We start from the raw sequence: 23,631 nt of genomic DNA on the forward strand, positions 1-23,631 counted from the left end.
ACCAGGGACTGTGATTTTTAAAGAGGAGTCTCCTGCATGATTTTTACCTCCGTTTTACTGGATAAATAGCCTCCACTTGCACAAAGGCTATTTATTGGATTATTTATTCATTGGATTTATGAAGACTGCACTGCACTTTAATTTGGACACTTGATTTTTTTTTTTATTTTAATAAAGGCAGTATTCACTTATGCACCTACCCCTTGCTTTGTGTGAGTCTCCTCATTGCCTGGCTCATTCCTCAGGTACGCTATTGGCGGTGTTGGGTTCAAGAGGCTCCCGGAAGGGCCTGGTAGTCTATAACCGACCCGTACCGTCATGGGCTGGAACAAAAACCTGCACCCGCTGCGGCCCACCAGGATCTGAGCTTGACTCCCCTGTTTCAACGGATTTCTTAAGTTGAACCTAATTCTTGCTATTAATGGAACTTCTTGTTCATTAGAGTGCTTATTACAGTTTACTTCTGTACTGGACATCACAAGTGTGTGTTATTCTTCTCTGTGAACTTCAGAAAGATGTCTGCTACTCATAAGTCACTCACTATACTTTAGTGCTTAAGTTTATGTCTCTTGTCTGTTAAGATTGTAAGTGTTTAATTGCTTGTCCATTGCATGCTGGGCAATGAAACTGAGGTGTGATTAACAAGTATTCTACATGTTTTGCCCATGATATGCATTTATATTTAAGTAGCTCTTTATATAAATTTATATTTAGAATTAAGAGAAAATAAGTGGCTTGAGGGGCAATTCTAGTTCACTTGACATTTTGTTTTCCCCATGATAATGAACATTATAATTGAGTATGTTACATTAACAGCAAAAATTAAGTTTATAATGCAAAATCGGGTGGAATGAAAGCTAGATATTGTGTGGTTCCAAACGATATATATTAGGGCGTTATAGCTTAAAGGGAAGCTTTACTCTAAATTAAAGTTGCCCAGAATGATCTGACACACACATATATATATATATATATATATATATATATATATATATATATATATATATATATATATATATATATATATATATATATAGTACTAGCAGAATTCACAGCGGAGAAATAGTGTATAAAAGAAGTTATGAAAAGAAAAGGAAAAATTTTAAAAATAACGTAACATGATTGTTAATGTAATTGTTTTGTCATTGATATGAGTGTTGTTGTCATATCTATATATCTCTATCTATATATACATATATATATATATATATATACACACACACACAGTACAGGCCAAAAGTTTGGACACACCTCCTCATTCAATGTGTTTTCTTTATTTTCATGACCATTTCCAGCACTCCATCACTCTCCTTCTTGGTCAAATAGCCCTTACAGAGACAGCCTGGAGGTGTGTTTGGGGTCATTGTCCTGTTGAAAAATAAATGATCGTCCAACTAACCTGACTTCTGCACAACACAACTGCTGGTCCCAACCCCATTGATAAAGCAAGAAATTCCACTAAATAACCCTGATAAGGCACACCTGTGAAGTGAAAACCATTTCAGGTGACTACCTGTTGAAGCTCATCGAGAGAATGCCAAGAGTGTGCAAAACAGTAATCAGAGCAAAGGGTGGCTACTTTGAAGAAACTAGATTATAAAACATGTTTTCAGTTATTTCCACCTTTTTTTGTTAAGTACATAACTCCACATGTGTTCATTCATAGTTTTGATGCCTTCAGTGAGAATCTACCAATGTAAATGGTCATGAAAATAAAGAAAACACATTGAATGAGGAGGTGTGTCCAAACTTTTGACCTGTACTGTATGTATGTATATATATATATATATATATATATATATATATATAGCAAAATACCCACGCTTGGCAGCGGAGAAGTAAAAAGAAAAGGAAACATTATAATAATAACGTAACATGATTGACAACGTAATTGTTTTGTCATTGTCATGAGTGCTACTGGCATATAAACTGCTCAAAAAAATTAAAGGAACACTTTGAAAACACATCAGATCTCAATGGGAAAAAGAAATCCTCCTGGATATCTATACTGATATATATATATATATATATAAAAAATAATACAGTGTGGTCCTGCAGCTGTTTTTTTTTTTTTCCTTTTGTAATGGCAAATGAATGCCGGTCTTTTGTCACAGTGAACTCTGTTCTCTTTGTCTTTTTAAAACGCATTTCGTTTTTTCTCTCGAGTGGTGGTATTTGTGGTCTCTTTCATGCGTTATCTTTACAGACAAATTCATCGTATTTGCTGTTTGGAGTGCACAGTAGACAGTAAGCTGGTCCAGTAAGTTCATGTACTTATACCTGCTGTATCATATTAATAAGATCAATATCTATCAAATTGCAAATAGGATTGAAAAAATGATTTTGTCAGTCTAAGAAATGTAATATGTACATTTATAAAAATCATCATTATTATAAAATTTTCTAGATAGTTGTAGCAGAGTTTTTTTTTTCTGTTGGTAGAATTTTATTCGTCCCCAGGGGGCTATTTGGCAATGTATGTATTATATGAGACAGCTCTGTGTCTAGTAGCTCTGCCTCAGTACGCAGTAATCATACCATCTAGGTGGGATCTGAACAGTTTGCATAATGACATTCTTTCCTAGTAAAATCAAACTGACTGGACTGGTTCCAGGATAACACAAAAGGTACGTGCAGTACAGGTTTGAAAAGAACCCGGTGTTGAAATCTCAAGTTTGAATCATAGGAATTTTTTGTATTTTTATTTGATCTCCCTTTGACCCTTTACCATATAAAGTAAGTTTAAAAAATGGGTGGTCCCTAAACACATTCCAGTATATAAAAAATGTTCTCCTGGTTGATTGCAGTGGTTTCGCCCTTTGCTTACAGACCAGTGAACCTTCCACTTTTAACAGAGCTAACAGCAAACTGAAGTACAGCAATAGAAACAGGGCCAAAGTCTCTCCCCATTACAACACATAAAGAGTTTTAAAGTAAAAGTACAAACCTTGGGTTTTCTATACCGAGTTATCTTTAAAGTCCAAACGAACTGTAAGTGCAGTACAGATTTTTAAAAAATCCTTTGTTGAAATAAGTTTGAATCATAGGATTTTTTTTTTCCATTTAACATAAGGTTTTAACGCATTCTCCCTGTGACCCTCTACCATATAAAATAAGTTTCAGAAATAGTCCCTGTATGCGTTCTAGTACTTTGTATATAAACTTCTATTAGAAACTGGACAAGTAGTTGAAGTGAATTGGTAGTGAAGAGTACAGAGAAGTTTCAAACTACAGGGTGGCCAGTGGCCTCCACCGCTATTTGTATCCAGCAGCAGGTCAGCAGGGCTTATGGTGCCGTTTCAGTAGGAGTCTGCCTTATGTGTGTGTATTAGATAGATAGATACTTTATTAATCCCAAGGGGAAATTCACATAATCCAGCAGCAGTATACTGATACAAAGAAACAATATTAAATTAAATAGTAATAAAAATGAAAAGAATTAAAATAAAATTAATGTTAGCATTTACTCCCCCGGGTGGAATTGAAGAGTCGCATAGTGTGGGGGAGGAATGATCTCCTCAGTCTGTCAGTGGAGCAGGACGGTGATAAAAGTCTGTCACTGAAGCTACTCCTCTGTCTGGAGATGATCCTGTTCAGTGGATGCAGTGGATTCTCCATGATTGACAGGAGTTTGCTTAGTGCCCGTCGCTCTGCCACAGATGTTAAACTGTCCAGCTTCATTCCTACAATAGAGCCTGCCTTCTTAACAAGTTTGTCCAGGCGTGAGGCGTCCTTCATCTTTATGCTGCCTCCCCAGCACACCACTGTGTAGAAAAGGGCACTCGCCACAACCGTCTGGTAGAACATCTGCAGCATCTTACTGCAGATGTTGAAGGATGCCAACCTTCTCAGAAAGTATATTCTGCTCTGAGCTTTCTTACATAGAGCATCAGTATTGGCAGTCCAGTCCAATTTGTCATCCAGCTGCACTCCCAGGTATTTATAGGTCTGTACCCTCTACACACAGTCACCTCTGATGATCACAGGGTCCATGAGGGGCCTGGGCCTCCTAAAATCCACCACCAGCTCCTTGGTCTTGCTGGTGTTAAGGTGTAAGTGGTTTGAGTCGCACCATTTAACAAAGTCTTTGATTAACTTTCTATACTCCTCCTCCTGCCCACTCCTGATGCAGCCCACCATAGCAGTGTCATCAGCGAACTTTTGCACGTGGCCGGACTCCGAGTCATATTGGAAGTCTGATGTATATAGACTGAACAGGACCGGAGAAAGTACAGTCCCCTGCGGCGCCCCTGTATTGCTAAACACAATGTCAGACCTGCAGTTCCCAAGACGCACATATTGAGGTCTGTCTGTAAGATAGTCCACAATCCATGCCACAAGGTGTGAGTCTACTCCCATCTCAGTCAGCTTGTCCCTAAGGAGCAGAGGTTGGATGGTGCTGAAGGCGCTAGAGAAGTCCAAAAACATAATTCTTACTGCACCACTGCCTCTGTCCAGGTGGGAGAGGGATATTTAAACAGACGCTGAAGTATAAAGTTGTAAATTTTGTTATAGTATTTGGAAACTCAAGGTTTACAAACAATTAGAAAAAAAAAAAATCACATTTTATAGTTACATGTAATTAACATAGAATATGAAAATGATATTTACAAGTATAGAGCGTGGATGAAGGGGTGGCATTCACTATCGCTCTATAATACCCACATTCCTTTTCATTCCAGGAATTAACTGTTTCATTTTTTACAGATCTGTATGTTTTAACAACTTTATTGTCAAACTTAACACCTCAGTTGTTCTTCCTCGGACTGTTTATTTTTATTTTATTTCTTGCTGTCCCACCATACTAAAGTGTAGTAGTTTGAAACAGTTGAATAAACTCCATCACATCTAGTTAAATGCAGCTACTGTAAAATACATCATTGAATTGCAGGATATAAACAGTACATATTAATGTAACTAACTGTTTAAACCTTTGTTTTTTTTGCAGGAGCTCACGTCCAATCCTCAGTTTATTGTTGGAGGGGCCACCAGGACAGATATTTGCCAAGGAGCTCTCGGTAAAATTTGCAGTTTCTGATGTAAACCTTAACAAGAATACAGTAAAAGCCCTTTTACGTGGTGTTTGTTAGATAAAAGTTTATGCTCATGAAAGTGTGTTGTTTAAATTGTTTATCGTCTATAATAGTTTAACTGTGTTTTACTAATGGATATTTGTTCTTCACAGTTTTGTTAATATGGTTCCTTGGATGTTTCTTGTCAGTGGGCGAATGTTCAGTTTACTAAAATGTCTTAATCCAGTGATGTCTGGCACATCAGTGACTGGCTGATTCAGTCTGCATCACTGGCTCTGTGTGTGGTTCACTTAGCCAGCCAGTGTCTGAAGTGTCAACACACAACAGTGACTTGGGATTTGGAAGTCACTTTGGATAGGAGCATCAGCTAGGTGAATAATAAATACAATCGGTTCAAGTCTCAGTGACATGAAAAGAAACATTCATGTTTTGGAGATGGCACAGCACGTTCTCTAGATATTTAAGAGGTGTGTTTCCAGGGTGCCTCCATATCTTTACTTTTATTGTATTGAGGGAGCAAAACACAGGCGGCTTGAACTCTTCAGTGGACACAAGGTTGGCTGCGGTAAAAGAACTGCCATTAAAAAAGTGTCTTGTGATGAGAAGAACTGTGTTTAAATGTGGAGCAAATTATAAGTTGGATAGTGGTGCTGGAGAGCTATAACATGGGAAACAGGTCTGCATTTAAATAGGAGTGCTAGAGAGTGTGTGTGTGTGTGTGTGTCTGACAGACAGAGAATAAGGACATGTCATTATCAGTCAGGGTGGCTTTGCTATTAAAGAGGTGTGGTGTGCGGACGTGGGAGTGAATGAGTGTGACGTGACTTCATGGCTGGAGAGATGAGCTTATACTGTAGCCATATTTGCAGCTACAGTTACTAACTTTTACTGGTCTGCAAATTTGCTTGCAATCTTTGAGGGTACTGGAGCTCAGGATAAAGCAGAATTGTTATTTGTTAGTCCTTATTTGTACTTTTTCATTGTTTCATGTGTAAGTAGATATTAGGTAAAGAGGTCATGTATGGTCTTGTGGAAGGAAAGTAAATTGTGGTTGCCATCTCACTACTTATAGTACTACTCCTCAGTTTTTAATAGAAACTGAAATGCATGTGAGAAACGACAACACTTAATTTCTTCTGGTCACCGTACAAAGCAGATGGTCTAAAATCATTTGCACGTTTTAAGTCAGAGCAGGCTGACACATCTGGTAAAGGCCTCAACACTTGCATGCTGTGAATGTCATTTTACTTTTCAGTGTACAGTTAATTTTAATTACTTTTTTTTAAGCCATAGATGTACAGTAAGGCATTCCTACTCTAAACTTGTCAGCTTTACTTCTTTGTCTGATGCCTGTTTTCAGTGTTGCATAAAGCTGAAATCTGAATTGCATTAAGAAGATATGCGTAAGTGTCCCAGGACAAAAATCATTGCCTGAAGCAAACTGTTATAAACAGATACAGACACCAACAGAAAAAAGTGGAATCTATGATTGGAGGGAAACCTGTGGTAGCCTGCAACATGCAGAACATCAAAAGGAGGCAAAAATAATGAAAATGGCATTGTTATTACAGAGATAGCTATATGGCGGGTGTGGTAGATGACCGGGGACCTTACCCAGTTGGGACGCCCTGTTGAGGAGAGGACCAGGGCAGTGGACATATCACCAGCAGTTACCTCACCATGGGACTGGAGCTTAGAAGCTCAACCCTGCAGGCGCCTGTGGCCACCACCAGGGGGCGCCTGGACAGTTCCCGAGCCGTGGTCTGCAGCACTTCCGCCACACTCAGAAGTGCTGCCAGAAGAGGAGCCGGATTCCCATGCAGCACTTCCGCTACACCCGGAAGTGCTGCCGGAGCTTGATCGGTGAGCCTGAGTCAGGAGGAAGAAGACAGAGCTTGTGAGAGAGTGGAGTGGAGGCAGTCGGAGAAAAGGATAGTAAAGTGATAAGGACTGAGCGTTGTGGGGTTTGTGTACATTGTGGTGGTGCAAAACGTTAATAAATGTGTACGTTTTGGGACATACTGCATCCATGCCTGTCTGTGTCTGGGCTAAAGTTCACACAGGATACATAAAAAGGATAACTCAAAAGGTGAAATAACAAAATCCAGTGTATCTCTGACTCTAATGGGCTTTGGGCCCCGTCTGTCTAATGGAGTGTATTGCCCCCCCCTTCTCTACCATAGTACCTCACCAAAGCCCGCCCTTCCTCACCAGCCCCATGTCTTGGCTCTCGACTGTAGAACTCCTAACCAAATACACACCAAGTTCAGTGTTTAGCCCGCTACTTCCGCCACCCCAACACTCCTCTGGCTTCTGTCTGTGAGGCTTCTTAAAACTCATCCTGGTAGGATTTCTGGTGTTAGTAACAGCGTTGTGTTTCGCATCAGGCATGTGTTCCCTAAAAATGTTTTATCTTGCAGCCTATTATTAGCCTAAAACGCACACCTTTCAAAATAAACAACGGACAAAACACTTGAACCTTAGAGGAAACCTTAGCTTGACTTTTAATACTGATGTAACATAAGCCAACAAACAGCTATTAAGACAGAGGGAAAACAGCACATCCACATTGTGAGAATTTGGGTATGTGGTACTACAGGATCATGGTTGAGTTTTTGTGTCATTTCGGAGGTTTTGGCTCTTTAGCTGTGTCTGTTTGGTTTGGCTCTGAGAAAGGCTGGATGGCTCAATAAATTCTAATGTGACAGCATTCAAATGGTAAAGCTTTGTGATAGGCAACCATTAAAGAAGCAGTGCGTGCTAGCTGGCCTTTTTACCTGATCATATTTAGATATTGTTTACAAGAATTAGCCCAAGAAACGATTAAATGCAATTGGAGCCCCTTCTCTCTGCTTCTGCATCTGTCATATGAAAGAATCTTCATTTGAACCTTTAGCTTTATCTTGTTTTGTAGTTTTGTCTCTAATTACATTTCAAAGGGTCATTTTACACAACCCATGTAGAGTCTATTATTCCTAATACAATCTAAAATATTTTTATATGTGTTTATAAAAGCAACCCAAGTCTTTATGTACATATAGCAAAAAAAATCACATATGTCAGTCAATTCAGTGAAATAATAAATCCCAGTGACGTACTGATATCGGCTATACCAGGTTAGAGACTTCTTGTGTCCCGGCACCTCTGAACCTTCTTTAATGGCCCATGTGTCCCAGGCAGCTCCCCAGCACCATTGCATGTGTTACCTCCTTGGACTGTGGTCCCTCTAACAACAGTGAGGGGTGGCACTTGTTGGCAGTTGCTCCTCGGAAATGAGTTGGGTAAACGTGGCAACTGCTGGGTTGCCTGCTCTCTAGTGCCCTAGGGATATATGGCCAGCTTCCCTCCAGATTACTTCTCTCTGTGTCTGTCTCACTCTCTCTCATATGGATAAATAATGGATATACCAGAATATATATATAAGTCAGACTTTTCCAACTTACTGTCTGAAATTAGTAGTAGCCTTTCAAGTTTCTGTGTATCTTATGTGACCAGGAAAACATCAAGCCCAGATTTCAAGATGCCTTTTTCAACAACACTACAACATGTTTTCTAGCTTTTTATATAAAACTAGCCGAAGCCCCGTAGCATACGGGTGTAAGAATAGGAACGGAAAATGGTGAGAAAGGAATTCAGTATAACACAGGCTTAGGAAACCACCGTCGCAGTATAACGAAAATAGCAAGGAGCGAAAGCAATGCCAATGGTCGAGAGAGTACCTTCCTGTAGCAGGCTACGGAAAACATAGACATACTGTATATAGATAGATGCCACATTCACTGTGTTGCCCAGTCGACACGATAAGTCAGCGCGTCCGCACTATTGCGAGTGGTAAATGTGCCATTTAAACTAATACAGGTAGACGTGGAAACCGGGTTTTCTGATGAAAAAACAATAGCGTTTTAAACAGTATCGTTTACATACAACAGATTTTGGCAAATCGTTTACATGCAATTATTTATATCCATTTATCCACTAATAATGGCAATTATTAAATAATAATAATAATAATATTTATTATTATTAAATAATTCCTCCTGTATAAGTAACATTTCTCAGACTGCTTTCTTCCATCTCCGAAACATTTCTAGACTTCGTCCTGTTCTTACGCAACACATTACTAAAATATTGGTTAATGCCCGAGTCACCTCACGTATAGATTACTGTAATGCTATTCTATCTGTCGTCCCACAAAAACGTATCCATCGCTTACAATTTATTCAAAATTCTGCTGCCAGGATAATAACCTGCTGTTCTAAATCCACTGAACATACTACACCTATTCTCTCTCAACTTCACTGGCTTCCTGTTAACTACAGAATACAATACAAAATACCGCTCTTAACATTTAAAGCTCTCCACAACCTCACTGATCTCCTACAGAATGACACTCCTCTCGCTCACTCAGATTCTCATCTGTAGCTGTACTTTCTGTACCACACATCAAACTCTGTGCTATGGGAGCTTGAGCGTCTCTCATAGTGCTCCTCAACTCGGGAATTCTCTTCTCTCTCATATACATCAGCTCGATTCAATAACACATTTTAAAACTACCCTCAAAACTTATCTTTTCAAACTGGCATACCAATTGTGAATTTTGCACTGTTATTGCCAGTTATCTTTGTTTGTTTGCTAATTATTGCTGTTTGATCGAGAGCGACGGTGGATGCGGAAGTAGGATTAGAGATGGCGAGCGTGGCTCTCTGTCTTGTGTGCGCTCTCTGTCTTGCTTGCCCTTAGTTAGAGTTGGCGGGCGTGGCTCTGTCGAGCGTATCTCGTGGTCTTAGAGTTGGCGGGCGGGGCTCTCTGTCTTGCTTGCGCTCACTGTCTTGCGTGCCCTTGGTGAATTATATACAGGGTGACACAGAAAAACGGGAACTTTTGAAATGCGTTGTGGCAACAATGTACAGTTGGCAGCACTGCGGAACAGGGACCTTGAGCTGTAAACAATCTCGCCATTTAGTAATCAATTGCAAGACAATCAATGGCAGCTGTGCGAGAATTGTTCGGTAACCGTGTCATCTCAAGATTCGGTGACATTCCCTGGGCCTCAAGATCACTGGATTTGTCCGTTTGTGATTTTTTTCTTGTGGGGATGGCTACCTTAAGAGTCGGGTCTACACGACTCGGCCAAGGACACTGAATGAATTGAAACAAAGAATTCAAGACGAAATTCGTGGTATTCCAGCTGAGATGTTGCAGCGATCAATGGGGAACCTCAACAGCAGATTGGAAGAATGCATACGTACAGGAGGACGCCATCTACACGACGTAATTTTCAGACATTGATAATTTGGATTACTGTCTCTTAAAAGGCAAGTTGTAGTGGTTCAATTGCTGTCAATAAAATTTTTTTGGTGGACTTCTATTTTTATTGGGTTTTTCAAAGGTTCACGTTTTTCTGTGTCACCTTGTATATAGATGTATCCTGAAAACCTCTTACATTTGTGATCGTAGGTCCACAGTAAAAAAATACACTTGGAGAAAACAGATAGTAGGACTTTAATATCTCCCTAATTTACAGTGAATCCTACAATTTTCTTTTCCTAGTAACATTTGCTTAAGATCAAAAAAATATAAAACCCCTCTGTTCCTTTCATTTGCCTTTCATAATATATACCTTGCAGTCCTGGTGTAACTCTTAATAGTTTCCCTTGGGATTTTAACCAGAGCCTTAAAGTCCTTTTAATAATACAAAGCAGAAAACTCCACACATTATTCCTGAGCATTATAAAACCTAAACATACATAAGTTATGAATCTGAGAATTTGTTAAAAATCAATTGAATGCACATTTTAAAAATGTGTTGATCTGTCCTGTCAGACTCAGGTCAGTGTGAAACAAACCATCAATTTAGATGAAAACGTGCCTCAGACCCTGACATTCACAGTGGTCTACACATCAAACGTCCTTTAAAATACCGCAGTCAATTGTGGTGGCACCTTCTAGACTTGCACACTTTGAATGCATTGCATAACATGAAAACTGCAAAAAAAAGCTTGTTTGAGTAAATAATAAAGATTTGATCAGTTGTAATTATTTTAGAAAATTATTTTTCCACTAGGCTGACCCGCCTTTTAAGGCGACGGACTTTTAAGTTGACCACTTCTTAAGGCAATTCAACATGTAGATCAATTTGATATTTTGTACAAACTCATTAATTTGGTTATATTACATTTGAGCGGTATTACTTTAATACTTGTAGTTTCTGTTATTTTTGTGATGAAATTTAAACTTTTTTTCTATATTGAGGTCCCCATTTTGAAACCCTCTGGTATTTACTATGCAGTGAGGCATTTGTACTCCATCAACATTAATTATTTCCAGAGACATAATTTTGTCTATTTTTCCAGTGCATCGCGCACAAAAGCAAGGGAACAATGGGAGCACCAGAACACTACTCACATCATGTCGCTTCGTACCACAAGCTGCAAGTAGTAAGTCTGTGATAAGCAGAATACCGCTACGCTTTCCACTCACGGGACGGAAGGACAATCCCGACGCTTTTATATAGTAAGAAAGAAGAAGAAGATATCGCACAGTCTGGAGTAGAAAATCATCTTTTACCTGGAAAAACGAAACTACAAATCCCATCGTGCATTGCAAAATGGACGGGGCGTGTGTGAAACTCCGCGCCTGCGTAGCACTCACAGGACGGAAGGACAATCCCGACCGCTTTTATATAGAAGTATTGTTCCTTATGTGCTTCTGAATATTTAACAAAATGTTTGGGTGGCATGGTGGCCCAGTGGTAGAGCTGCTGTCTCATAGTAAGGAGACCAGGGTTCACATCCCAGGTCCTTCCTGCTTGGAGTCTGCATGTTGTTTTCATGTCTAGGTGGGTTTCCTCCCACAATCCAAACACATGCAGGTTAGGAGGATTAATGTTTCTAAACTGGCCCTTTGTGTGTCTGTGTGTGTGTGTGTGTGTTGGCCCATGTGATGGACTGGTGCCCTATCCAGGGTTTGTTCCTGCTTTGTGCCCTATGCTAGCTGGGATGGGCTCCAGCACCCCAAAAAAAGACCCTGGTCTAGTGGACTGAGTGAGTTAGACAATGAGTGACTAAACTATTTATGTTTAGTAGCTGAAGTATGTAACTTTAATAACATGTTATTTATTTTGCATCAGTCTAATGAAACTTGCTGAGATTTCTTAAAGGTGCAACAGAAATAAAAATGTATTAATTTGTGTAATTTATGATTTGATCAAAAACAGTTTACCTTTTGAATAGCTTGACTGAAAAGCAGGCGTGTTTTAGGTACTCTTTTGGCTTTGGCCACTAACTTGTGTTTTTCCAAAACTTCTGGTAGTTATAAAGCCTCCATTATGAAGGTGTGTGTGTGTGTGTGTGTGTTTTGTTTATTTAAAAAAAACTCCAGAAAATATAGTTAGCAAACTGCATAGATCTCCACAATTTGAGAATATATATACAATGACCTGATCTAGTCTACAGTGTTGCTGTAGGATTAGGTCACATTAAAATTCCACATTTCTTTTGTGTTTTGTAGTAATTGAGTCCATGGTTATATATAACAGCATTCACAAAAAAACGTGTGGGTACAGAGACATTTAGGTGACTCATAGTTATGGAATGTTGATGCTGAAGGAAAAAATATTTAAAATGACATTGAATGTGAACAGCTGACTTACTATAAACCATTGCAATAAAATACGGCATCATTTTTTCAAAAATGTAAAAAGATTTAAGTATAGCTTTAATGAAGGTGGGCAACATTTCTGTAAAATTGCTTTCAGTCTTGAAGTTATTTTAATCATGTAGTTTTGGAATAGTCCACTCCTCACAAGGGTCTGATTGTTTTCACGGCTTCAAAGATGCGTTTATTTTGGTGCCAAATGTAAATCAGTGGTGTGTAAAAGTATGACCTGAAAAAATGTTATAAAAGTGTACTTTAAAAAAAAAAAAAACAGATTTGGAAAAACTTTAACAAATATAAACGTCAATGAATATATATATATATAGGAAAAAGGTATCAGTAAACATGTAGAATGAAAATAACATTCTATGTCCCTTGTAACTATCATATACAGTAACTGTATGTTTAGAGACAGCAAACTCAGCACCGGGACTGAGAGGAGTCCTTGCCATGCAGGAGCTGCTGTACCTATTCAGAGGTCGGTGGTTCAAATGTTCAATGAGTGTTGTCTTTGAAACTACAGTTCTATATTCTGTTGTGGGTTTTTGCTACTCTAATCCTAAAATGACATTAAGAGGTCATGTCAATAGAAGTATAGAATTGTTTTATTGGGTTTAAACTTGCCGAATTAAATATCTTTTCCAAATACCTTCTTTTTTTTCTAGGTGACTGTTGGCTCTTAGCTGCCATTGCATCTTTGACGTTAAATGAAGAAATTTTGGCACGAGTTGTCCCACATGGACAAAGTTTCCAGGAGAAATATGCTGGAATCTTTCATTTCCAGGTCAGGAAATTCACAGTTTGATAAATACACGGAATGTTACATAGGCTATTTGTTTCTCCTCACTGTCTTCTCTGCATGTTTTTCTTCCCACCTATGTATGTCTTAATGGCATTTCAATTCAGTACCTGAAATTGACAAACTGACGGTTTGGTCGTCTTTTTGTCCAGTAATGTCAGCTGGCTTTCTAGCAAAGTATTCTTTCCAGTGTCTAAAAAATATGTCAGATTGATGAATGGCCAGTATTGTCCTAGTATGGGTGTGCATGAATGTATGCAATGTAACAAACTGCTGCTTGTCAAGGGTGGGCTTCAGCGTTATGTGTACTTCTGGTGAAGGGGACTCCAGGCCTCCCGCAACCATGTACACAGTCAATGGATTTAGGTAATGGATGGGAATAATACAGAGATTTGGAAGAAATTTTAAGGTGGAAAGTAGGGAGTATATAATATAATAACTTCCATGCCATTTTGCCAGAGTTCATAAGCAAAACGTAAAACTGAGCGGATATGACAAAGTCCAAAAGTGTTAAACAAGGATGAATCTGTAAGTGTAAAGACAGTCAAAACAGAGTCTTAACAGGTTTAAAAACATTTTCCATCTAATGCAGGACAGGTTCAACTCGAAATTTTAAAAACAATAAGATTATATAGAAAACTTGCAGTTAGTAAATAAGGAGATTAAAAAGAAGCTGCCAAGAAAAAAGCAGATGAATAATGTGTGCAAGACAGCGGTAAATGTAGGGCTGTGAGAGCAATTATTAAAAAGGATGTTAGGAAAGCCAAAAGGAGCAGAAAAAGGAAATGATGGCCCAAAGAGGTTCTTTCAGTATTTTAGTTGCAAAAGAACATTCTGGGAGGAGGTGACAAGTCTTAAGAACACTAAATATGCAGACATTGAATACGAATATGCACACAAATGCTCTAAACTTGCATATTTCTGCAGTTTTCACATGTGAAGACGTGGATTATCTCCCAGCAGTAATATAGGAACCATCAAGGAGGTGTTTAGAGATTTGAATACTGCAGAGGGAGAATGGCCTGTTCTCCACACCTTTGTTAATGTTCAAGCAACACTCTCGACCACTTCTTGTCAGTGCTACATAACAACAGTATGTCTAGATAAGTCACTGCAACAACTGTATTTTAAACATGAAGTGTCAGTCTGCCTGTATTATCATTGACACTTCTTCAACCAGTGTTGCACAAAAGGAGGTGTTTATTTTACCTGTATTACAAGTGTAGATCAGTGCTTGGTGAGAACACTGAATCTTTTGTTAGATTACTTTGTTTGTTTCCTGTTATGGGCCAGTTATATATATTTTTTGGTGTGTAATCTCCATTTCAGTTTGATGGAAATACTTTACTTGGAGGATGTCACCCCTGTTTTCTGTCTCCTGCCATTACTGTAATTGTGTGTTCAGTGCTCAAGTGGATTCTAGAAACCTGTAAGTGTAATGTACTTCATGCCACAGGAAAAGGTGTCTATAGATAACCTTATGAAATGCACTTATGAGAGTCTGCTCGGAGTGCTGCTGCTCTTTTCTGCCATGTATTTCTGTTCAGCACTGTTAAGTAGGTTACACCTTTTTTAGGAGCTGGGCTTTTATTTTAAACATGCAATTTACAGTCTGCAATCTGATGATTATGGGAATGATAGCCTTTTCTTGTGAAATGTTGTATGCATTCAGTTTGTTACAATCCATGAATCTGATGGACATGTGGGCTACCACAGGGTGGAGGGCTTTGTGGATTGCTTCTTTTTAAAACATGGCCTTCATGGTACGAGCTTAATAGTGACACTCTAATTCATGCGTTAAATTCAGGAGGTACGTTTAAAAGGGTCAAATGAATAAAATATGTTACAATAAAAATAATACATCAAATGCTGCAGGGGTGGAATCAAATCACCTTTTTATCGCTGTGTTAAAGTGTATTTATGTTTATATATTTTGAGTGTGTCCATATTTTGATGCTGCTCATTACTACGGGCCACACTTGTGATGGCTACATTTGGCTTACACGCTTGTCAGTCTTTTCTCCTTTGTAGGAATCAATGGCTGCACTAACACACAAGCTGAAATTTAAGGCATATTTTGAAAAACCTTCCAGCTATATTTTAAATTTGAAAAGCAAGGCCATCTTAGGAAGGGATCTAATATTCAAATTTAGCTAAAACATGAAAAAGCTGTAATGTGGTCATTCTCAATCACAGTAAAGTGTGTGTGCGTATGTGAGGGTGTGTGTGTGTGTGTTTGTGGTTGTTTTAGTTTGTTAGATTTTAAGCATTACTGTTGTGAAATATTTTCTTATTACAATAAAGCACATTAATTCTCTTCACATTTTATTTAAAGTCAAGAATGAATCTTTAATAAATATACAGATAAATCAGAACATAAACAACCAAGACATTCACAAATTACAAACTACCCTGAGTAAAAAATGTTTTATAACAAGGCAAGGGTGTAATGATGAATAAAGCGCATCAAGATTCCCTAAAGGAAAGGAGAGCAATCTGCAAAACAGTGATGCTTTTAAATAGCAGTAGCAAATAATAATTTTTTTTTGGTTGCCTATCCTTCAGTACCAATTTTTACTTCAACCATCAGTGCATTTGTCCAGGTTTACAGGACTTTAATTTTACAAATATGCTAGTGCAATAATATTACAGTAATGCTGATTTGAAGAAAAGCAATTATAATACCAGCAATCCATGTGTAAGAGGAAAACAGGGAATTCATCAAAGAAAGTGAGGATAGAATCCTTCTCTGTGAAAAATATGCATTTATTAGTTCAAACAGATTAATTTTAGCTGATGATGTAAAATGAATTAGAGCTACTCATAAGTTCTTTGAGCTGGCCTGTCGAGAAGAGAACTACAGGTAGTCGTCGACTTACAATCACGTTCAGTTCCGACGGACCAGCCGTAAGTCTGTCTGGACGCAAGACAGACCTGTATATGTATTTAATCTGACCATATGTATTGTACTGTAAAATAAGGTCCTTGAGTCATATTGTTTGTTTTATATCCTTTTTTTATTATCATTCTTAGCACATTTTGTACATTTTCTATCATTTTTAGTTAATTATTTTTTTATTTTCTTTTGTTGTTACTCCCATGGATGCCAAACCTTTCAAAAGATTCATGAGTCCTTTGTTTGTCTGTGTTATGTTACGTCATCAGTGTGAGCTTCTGCCAATGTTCGTTGTGTTAATTGTGAGAGGAGGAATTGTACCGGCAGAGTTTGAGCACTCATGTTTTCTATTTTAACATTTCAGCCTATTAATGATAAGCAGTAACAGATAAAAGAGTTCAGTATGGTTGTGTCACCCCTTTGTGGCAGTTCACACGAAGTGGCACATTGTGAGTCACAACGCAGAAGCTTCAGAGGTTAACCAGATTCAAAGCCAGAGCGCACTAGTACAGCATGTGCGCAATGGGATAACTTAAGGTCATGTGCGATCACAATAGCTTTCTTTCTTCCCTCATACTGCTTGATCACCTTCATTTTTGCATCAAGATCAATTTGCCTTTTTTTCTAGACAAATGTAACTGAACGTCATTGAAACCGCTGCAGGGAATAAACTGAGATCAAGATGAATGAGTCATGGCATACGGAGCTGGCGTGGTGAAAACTGTTGTTTGCCCATGAGATACCGTAGAGGTCATTAACCGAACAGTTGTAAGATGCATAGGTCTTAAGTCGATGACTACCTGCATATAAGAATCAGTAGAATTACGAATGCATTCTTTTGACACCATTCTCCTCTTATCATCCTGGATATCTGTCCTCATGCTGCATGTGAAAACCCGCCTATTGGTCACTCTTAGTGGCTTATGTTTGTCTCTTGTAGTTCTGGCAATTTGGAGAATGGGTTGAGGTAGTTATTGATGACAGACTACCTGTGAAGGATGGAGAGCTGGTGTTCGTCCACTCAGCCCAAGGAAATGAGTTCTGGAGTGCCCTGTTGGAGAAGGCGTATGCTAAGTAAGGAAGAATTAACTTTTTATGTGTGTAATAATAATATATATAAATATATATATATATACTGTATATATTGTGACAGATTAGGTGCTTTCCTCGCACCTTGTACCCTCAGACCACACGTCAAACACCAGATAAAAAGTCCAATAATTATTTATTATAATAATAATTGTGCACAAAGCACCACCACTCCACTATTCTTCAATAACAATACAATAAATCACAATCCTCCACTCCCAGACGCTTAGCCACCCTGCCTCCCAACTCAGCTCCTTGTCTGGGAGCTCCCACAGTCCTTTTATACTCCCTGACCCGGAGGTGTTTCTGCCCAACAGTCCACAAGTCTTTATTCCTTCCGGGTCAGGGTAAATAGTCTTTTTCTCACCCCAGAAGCCCGTCGCTCTTCCTATGACGAACTTCCGGGTCATAGGGCATGAAGAACTCTTCGGTCCTCCCTGCAGCTCCCTCTCGTGGCCCCCATGGCATCCAGCAGGGCGGTGCATAAAAACTCCATTGTCCATGATGCCCTGCTGGTCTTCTGGGGACCTCCATGCTGCAAGGAGGGCTCCACCTGGTGGCTTGGGGGTATTGGCCGGGATAAACAGCCGGCCATCCTCCACAATATATATACTGTATGTGTATATATATATATATATATATATATATATATATATATATATATATATATAAATAAATTTTATATATGCAGTGGTACCTTGAGATATGAGTGCCCCAATGTACGACTTTTTTGAGATACGAGCCGTCACTAGGTCGATTTTTTTTTTTTGTCTTGAGTTACGAGGCAAAATTCGAAATAAGAGCCATCAAAGAGCTTGTCCCCGCACATTCCGAGGAACTGACGACAGAGGAGTTGATGGAACTACAGACGCAGCAACATGCGGGGGTTCTGCAGGAGATCGGTATCGTGGAGGAGGTTATCTTTTAAAGTGAGATAAAGGAAGTGTTTGCAATCAATGTGGGAAAAAGTTTTGAACTTTAAAGAAAAGAAACACCCTGAAAAAGTTACAGCTGATCATCCAGCGGCGCTATTTAATGACACTTGCCTAACTCATTTCAGAAACATTCTAAAGGGGAGGACTAAACAAAGCTCCTTGGACAGGTTTCTATTGAAACGCCCTGCCAATGAAAGTGACGAAAGCGTGGCAAAAAAGAAAAAAACTAGTGAAGAAGAAAATTAAGTTAAGCAAAAGTGAAGTGAAAGAAAAAAAACATTACAATACGCTAATTGGCTTAGCCAACATCTGTTTATTTCTTTAGATTCTCTTTTATGTATTAGGTTCATTATAAGTACATTTTTCATATGTTGAAAACATTTAACAAAAAATTGGGGTGTTTTTTTTTGGGAGCTGGCACAAATTAATCTCATTTCAATTTATTTCAATTGGGAAAATTGATTTTGGATATGAGCATTTTGACTTACGAGCTCGGTCAGCTCGGAATTAAACTCGTATCTCAAGGTATCACTGTAAATATTTTTATATATAATGTTTTATACTGCAATATATCTATTGCTTGATATGCTCCGTAGTGGTGTTTCAGAAGAGACAAAAGCTAGTGAAAAATAGTCACATTTTTATGTTAACACAAATATGTTTGGCCTGTAATTTTCATTTCAATCCTTATTTCTTGCAAAACAAGACATTTGTCAACAAGAATAAAGTACATTTTAAAGATTTTATAGTCTAGTTGAGTTTTACACCTAAAGTAAGTTTAATATGCACATTGATTTGATTATTTACAATAAGTGATTACAATTACAATCCATGATTATCAAGCTAAAATGAAGTGCAGAATATACTGCATATTTGGGTAAGATATCCAGAGAGTAGCCATTAAAGCTTAAAAAAACATTTAGCATTAAAATGACAGCTTTTTATAATTGAAAAATTCAAACAATTAAAAAAAAGAAAAGGTATCGCTTTATCCCTTCCTTTCTGACTGTTCTTGATGCTTCTCTGTGTTTTACCAAGTACCGTAGTTGTATTCAGTATAAGTGCCGTGTAGAAGCCACCCAAGTGTCATTTATTTAACTCGGTCACATGCCTGGGATTGTTACTGGTGACTTCCAGTGTCCTCTTGCTCATGTGCCAGCTTTCAGTAAGTAACACTACACACTGGGATCAAGTAGGGCTGTGGGTAGATGGTAATATGAATTTGTTGCTGCTGTTGTTGTTTTCCAGGTTGAATGGCTGCTATGAAGCTCTGTCTGGTGGAACTACCACAGAAGGATTTGAAGATTTTACTGGAGGAATTGCAGAAGTTTATGAATTGCGTCGGCCACATCCCCAGCTATTTAAAATAATTAGTAAAGCTCTGCAAACAGGATCACTTCTTGGTTGCTCTATAGATGTGAGTAATTATTTATGTGTCACATGATCATTACACAAATTTTGGATTAGTTTTTAAAAATATTTGAAGTTAATTTTAATTATGATATAATCATGCTTAAAGTAGAAAAAAAATCACCTTTAAATACCTTTTGTTAATAATTTAGTACTGAACCACATTTTTACCTACTTTCCTTTTAAAGAGGGAGTTTTCTGTGTATTTGCAATTTCTGATATAATAACATTCAATATATGATTAGTAAATCATAAATTAAAATATGACATTCTTAAACTCAATTTAGGCTCACTGGGGTTTAGAGCTTATCTTAACTGATCGCTTTCATAAATGAAAATATTTAAAGAAATTACTAGATTGACTGGTTTCTAATTCAGTTTTAGTTTTGACTTCTTTCATTTTACCTGCAGACTGAATGTGCTTTATTGCAAAAGTGTTTTTTTTTTTTTTGTTTATGTATCCTGTTCATTTTTTCATTTTTGTGCTTATTTGATATTGTTTAGATCACAAGTTCAGCTGAAACAGAGGCAGTAACTTCCCAGAAACTGGTGAAAGGACATGCATACTCATTGACTGGAGCAGAGGAGGTATTTGTGTGCAGTACATGTAAACTGAAATACAAAACTGATCAGAGTGTTATTGGAGACCATCACAGTGAGGCAGAGTTTGATTTTCCATGTATTTTGCTATTTTTTAGTTCTAATTGGAATTCAATCAAATCAGAGTTTATTTATATGGCACATTTTACAATGAGCAATGTAACAAAGCAGTGTTATAGATTTATGGGCCTTAAAACTCAAGAAAAAGGTCCTCTAACATTTCAGCGCCAGGAAAAGTAGTCAGGCTAAGGATCTGCGCTGGTATCCCGAAGGTTGCCGGTTCGAATCCCCATCACTGCCAAAGGAGATTCTACTCTGCTGGGCCCTTGAGCAAGGCCCTTAACCTTCAATTGCTCCAGGGGAGTTGTACAATGGCTGACCCTGTGCTCTGACCCCAAGGGGTATGCGAAAAAACCAAGTAATTACCTTTAGAATTAATAAAGTTTAAAAAAAAAAAAATCTAAAGGTCTTTGGTCAGTATCAGATAATTAATGGACAAAATGAAAGTTGTCTATATTATTTTACATAAATTAAAAATAATACACTACAATAGAAACTTTAAAAGAAGAGACAAAAGAGATGGGAGTGTTGATTTCATTGTGAATTTGAAATATTTAGTTGTAGTCCTGACTAAACAAATATGTTTTAGCCTAGATTTGAAAACTAACAAGAATATAGGTAGTTTAACATATTGACCAAAGCGAAATCAAAAATCAGACTTTGCAGGGTGTTCTTTTATTAATTTTGAATAAACTAATAATGGTCACCCTTGCTAATCGAAAATATTAAAGTTAGTCATGTACAGAAGCAGGGCGGCACGGTGGCGCAGTGGTAGCACTGCTGCCTCGCAGTTAGGAGACCTGGGTTCGCTTCCCGGGTGGAGTTTGCATGTTCTCCCCGTGTCTGCGTGGGTTTCCTCCCACGGTCCAAAGACATGCAGGTTAGGTGGATTGGCGATTCTAAATTGGCCCTAGTGTGTGTTTGGTGTGTGGGTGTGTTTGTGTGTGTCCTGCGGTGGGTTGGCACCCTGCCCAGGATTGGTTCTTGCCTTGTGCCCTGTGTTGGCTGGGATTGGCTCCAGCAGACCCCCGTGACCCTGTGTTTGGATTCAGCGGGTTGGATAATGGATGGATGGACGTACAGAAGCAACAGTCATCTTCACTGCTATTGTTTTACATTTGCAGTTTTCCTGAATATCCATCCATCCATTATCCATCCCGCTATATCCTAACTACAGGGTCACAGGGGGGTCTGCTGGAGCCAATCCCAGCCAACACAGGGCACACGCACACACCCCCACACACCAAGCACAATTTAGAATCGCCAATGCACCTAACCTGCATGTCTTTGGACTGTGGGAGGAAACCCACGCAGACACGGGGAGAACAAGCAGACTCCACGCAGGGAGGACTTTCCTGAATATCTGCCTAGAAATTAGTAATTAATTCTAATAACAAAGGGAGATCAGTCAGACTTGAGTTGAGTGTAGTATGCGGATTTTCAACATCTCTGTTACAGAAGGTTTTGCTAGGCTCTTCAAGGATAATGTCTTTATCTTGAAACTCCAGTATAGATCCTTGAAAACATCAATGATTATAAACACAGAATAAAAAGAAGGAGAAGAATACTAATGTGTGTGGCATTAAAACCTTTTCTTCATGCATGTTTTTTAGGTAGATTATAGAGGACGCCCTGAGAAACTGATCAGAATCCGCAATCCCTGGGGTCAGGTGGAATGGACCGGACCCTGGAGTGATAAGTATGTATAAATGTCATATAATAAGTAATGTTTCATAGTTACCCAGACAACATACTCCAGGACCCGTTGCTTCATGTCTTTAATTCTGTTGTTGTATAGTGTGTGTGTGTGTAATAAAAGTACAGTAAAAAGGCACATAGTTAAAATTTATTCTCAAAATGGGAATACAAAGGACATTTGCCAAATACTTAACAAGAATTAACAATTTCAGAAGGTTTTTGTTTTTCTAATATACATCTCAAAATCTTTTCAAAAGATGTCCTCTTGTTCTTATGCACTTTGTCTATAGAAACAAATGCTGATGTCAATGTGCAGAGCCACAAATAATTATACATCTTCAACTACTTCTGTGTAGTATGTGTTGTATTTCTATTCTACATACTTGATCATTAGCATAACCTCTGTACAAATCAGAACAGCAGAAGCAATAATATTTAGCATTTTATGGAATACTCTGCACGTAAATGTTGATAGTGTGTTGTAATGAGTAGTCAAAACAATTAAACTTGGATATAGAGACCAAAGGCAGTCCTAGCATTCTTCTTAATAATCCTCAAGTTACGCCACTGTACCTCGGCTGAATTTCTACTAAGCTGATTTCTGTTTGGGGCTCCTTTTAGAATCTAAATTTTTTTAAAAACAAATATAATATTTTAAGCATTATGAAAGCTAATAGTTTAAAGATTTAAACACTATTATTTTATTTAAAATATTTTAAACAACAATCCATTTTTCAGCTCACGAGAATGGAGCCAGATCAGTGCTGGAGAAAAGTCCAGACTGAGCAACAGGTCAGAAGATGGAGAATTCTGGTAGGTTGGTTTGATGTGCAATTTAACTGTTGAAACATTTTGTGTTTGTGTGTATTTCCCAAAACCTGATATGGTTAACTCCACTGCTCAGATTTGTATATCTATTGAATTCTTTTGTAATGTAAGAAGTGAGGTAACCTTATTTGGTATTAATCCCCAAGGGGAAATTTGTATGACCTTTTTGGGGGGTCTTATCAGGTTGGTTAATAATTAAGAGTAGGCACTTGACCAAATTGACAGTTATTCTGTATGCAGAATTAAGTGTGAATTTAAAAAAAAAAAAGAACTTTTCCTTTTCCATAAGCTCGTTGGTATTTTTTTGTGTTTGTTTTCTCAATACTAATAAAATGTGATAAAACACGCCGTTAAAATGGCCTATACATGCATTCTCAATTCCACCTAATCCATTTTTCAGTTGCAGTGAGCATATCTTGGCAGACTCTGACACGACAGAGGAATAAGCCTTGAACTGGGGGCCATTGATTTCAATGAGACATATCTACATGTGCACACACACACACACACACACACACACACACACACACACAGGACCACTTACATTAACAGGCATGTCTTGGGGGATGGTGGAGAAAAACTGGAGTGTTCGAAGGAATTAAAGGAGATGTGGCAAGTATATAGTAT

The 23,631-nt window shown here is 38.2% G+C and overlaps 1 protein-coding gene across 2 annotated transcripts in view; it reads left to right on the plus strand.

The window, feature by feature from the left end:
* capn2l (calpain 2, (m/II) large subunit, like) overlaps positions 1-23,631 on the plus strand; it is a 53,983-nt gene that overhangs the window by 12,892 nt on the left and 17,460 nt on the right. For both annotated transcript variants that reach the window (XM_039737870.1, XM_039737869.1), the window contains exons 2-8: positions 4,949-5,018; positions 13,355-13,473; positions 17,325-17,458; positions 19,657-19,825; positions 20,323-20,406; positions 22,092-22,177; positions 22,915-22,989. In XM_039737870.1, coding sequence (XP_039593804.1) covers positions 4,949-5,018; positions 13,355-13,473; positions 17,325-17,458; positions 19,657-19,825; positions 20,323-20,406; positions 22,092-22,177; positions 22,915-22,989 — 737 coding nt within the window. The remainder of the gene's footprint in view (positions 1-4,948; positions 5,019-13,354; positions 13,474-17,324; positions 17,459-19,656; positions 19,826-20,322; positions 20,407-22,091; positions 22,178-22,914; positions 22,990-23,631) is intronic.

Source organism: Polypterus senegalus, chromosome 16 (genome assembly GCF_016835505.1).
Source record: "Polypterus senegalus isolate Bchr_013 chromosome 16, ASM1683550v1, whole genome shotgun sequence".
Lineage (NCBI taxonomy): Eukaryota > Metazoa > Chordata > Cladistia > Polypteriformes > Polypteridae > Polypterus > Polypterus senegalus.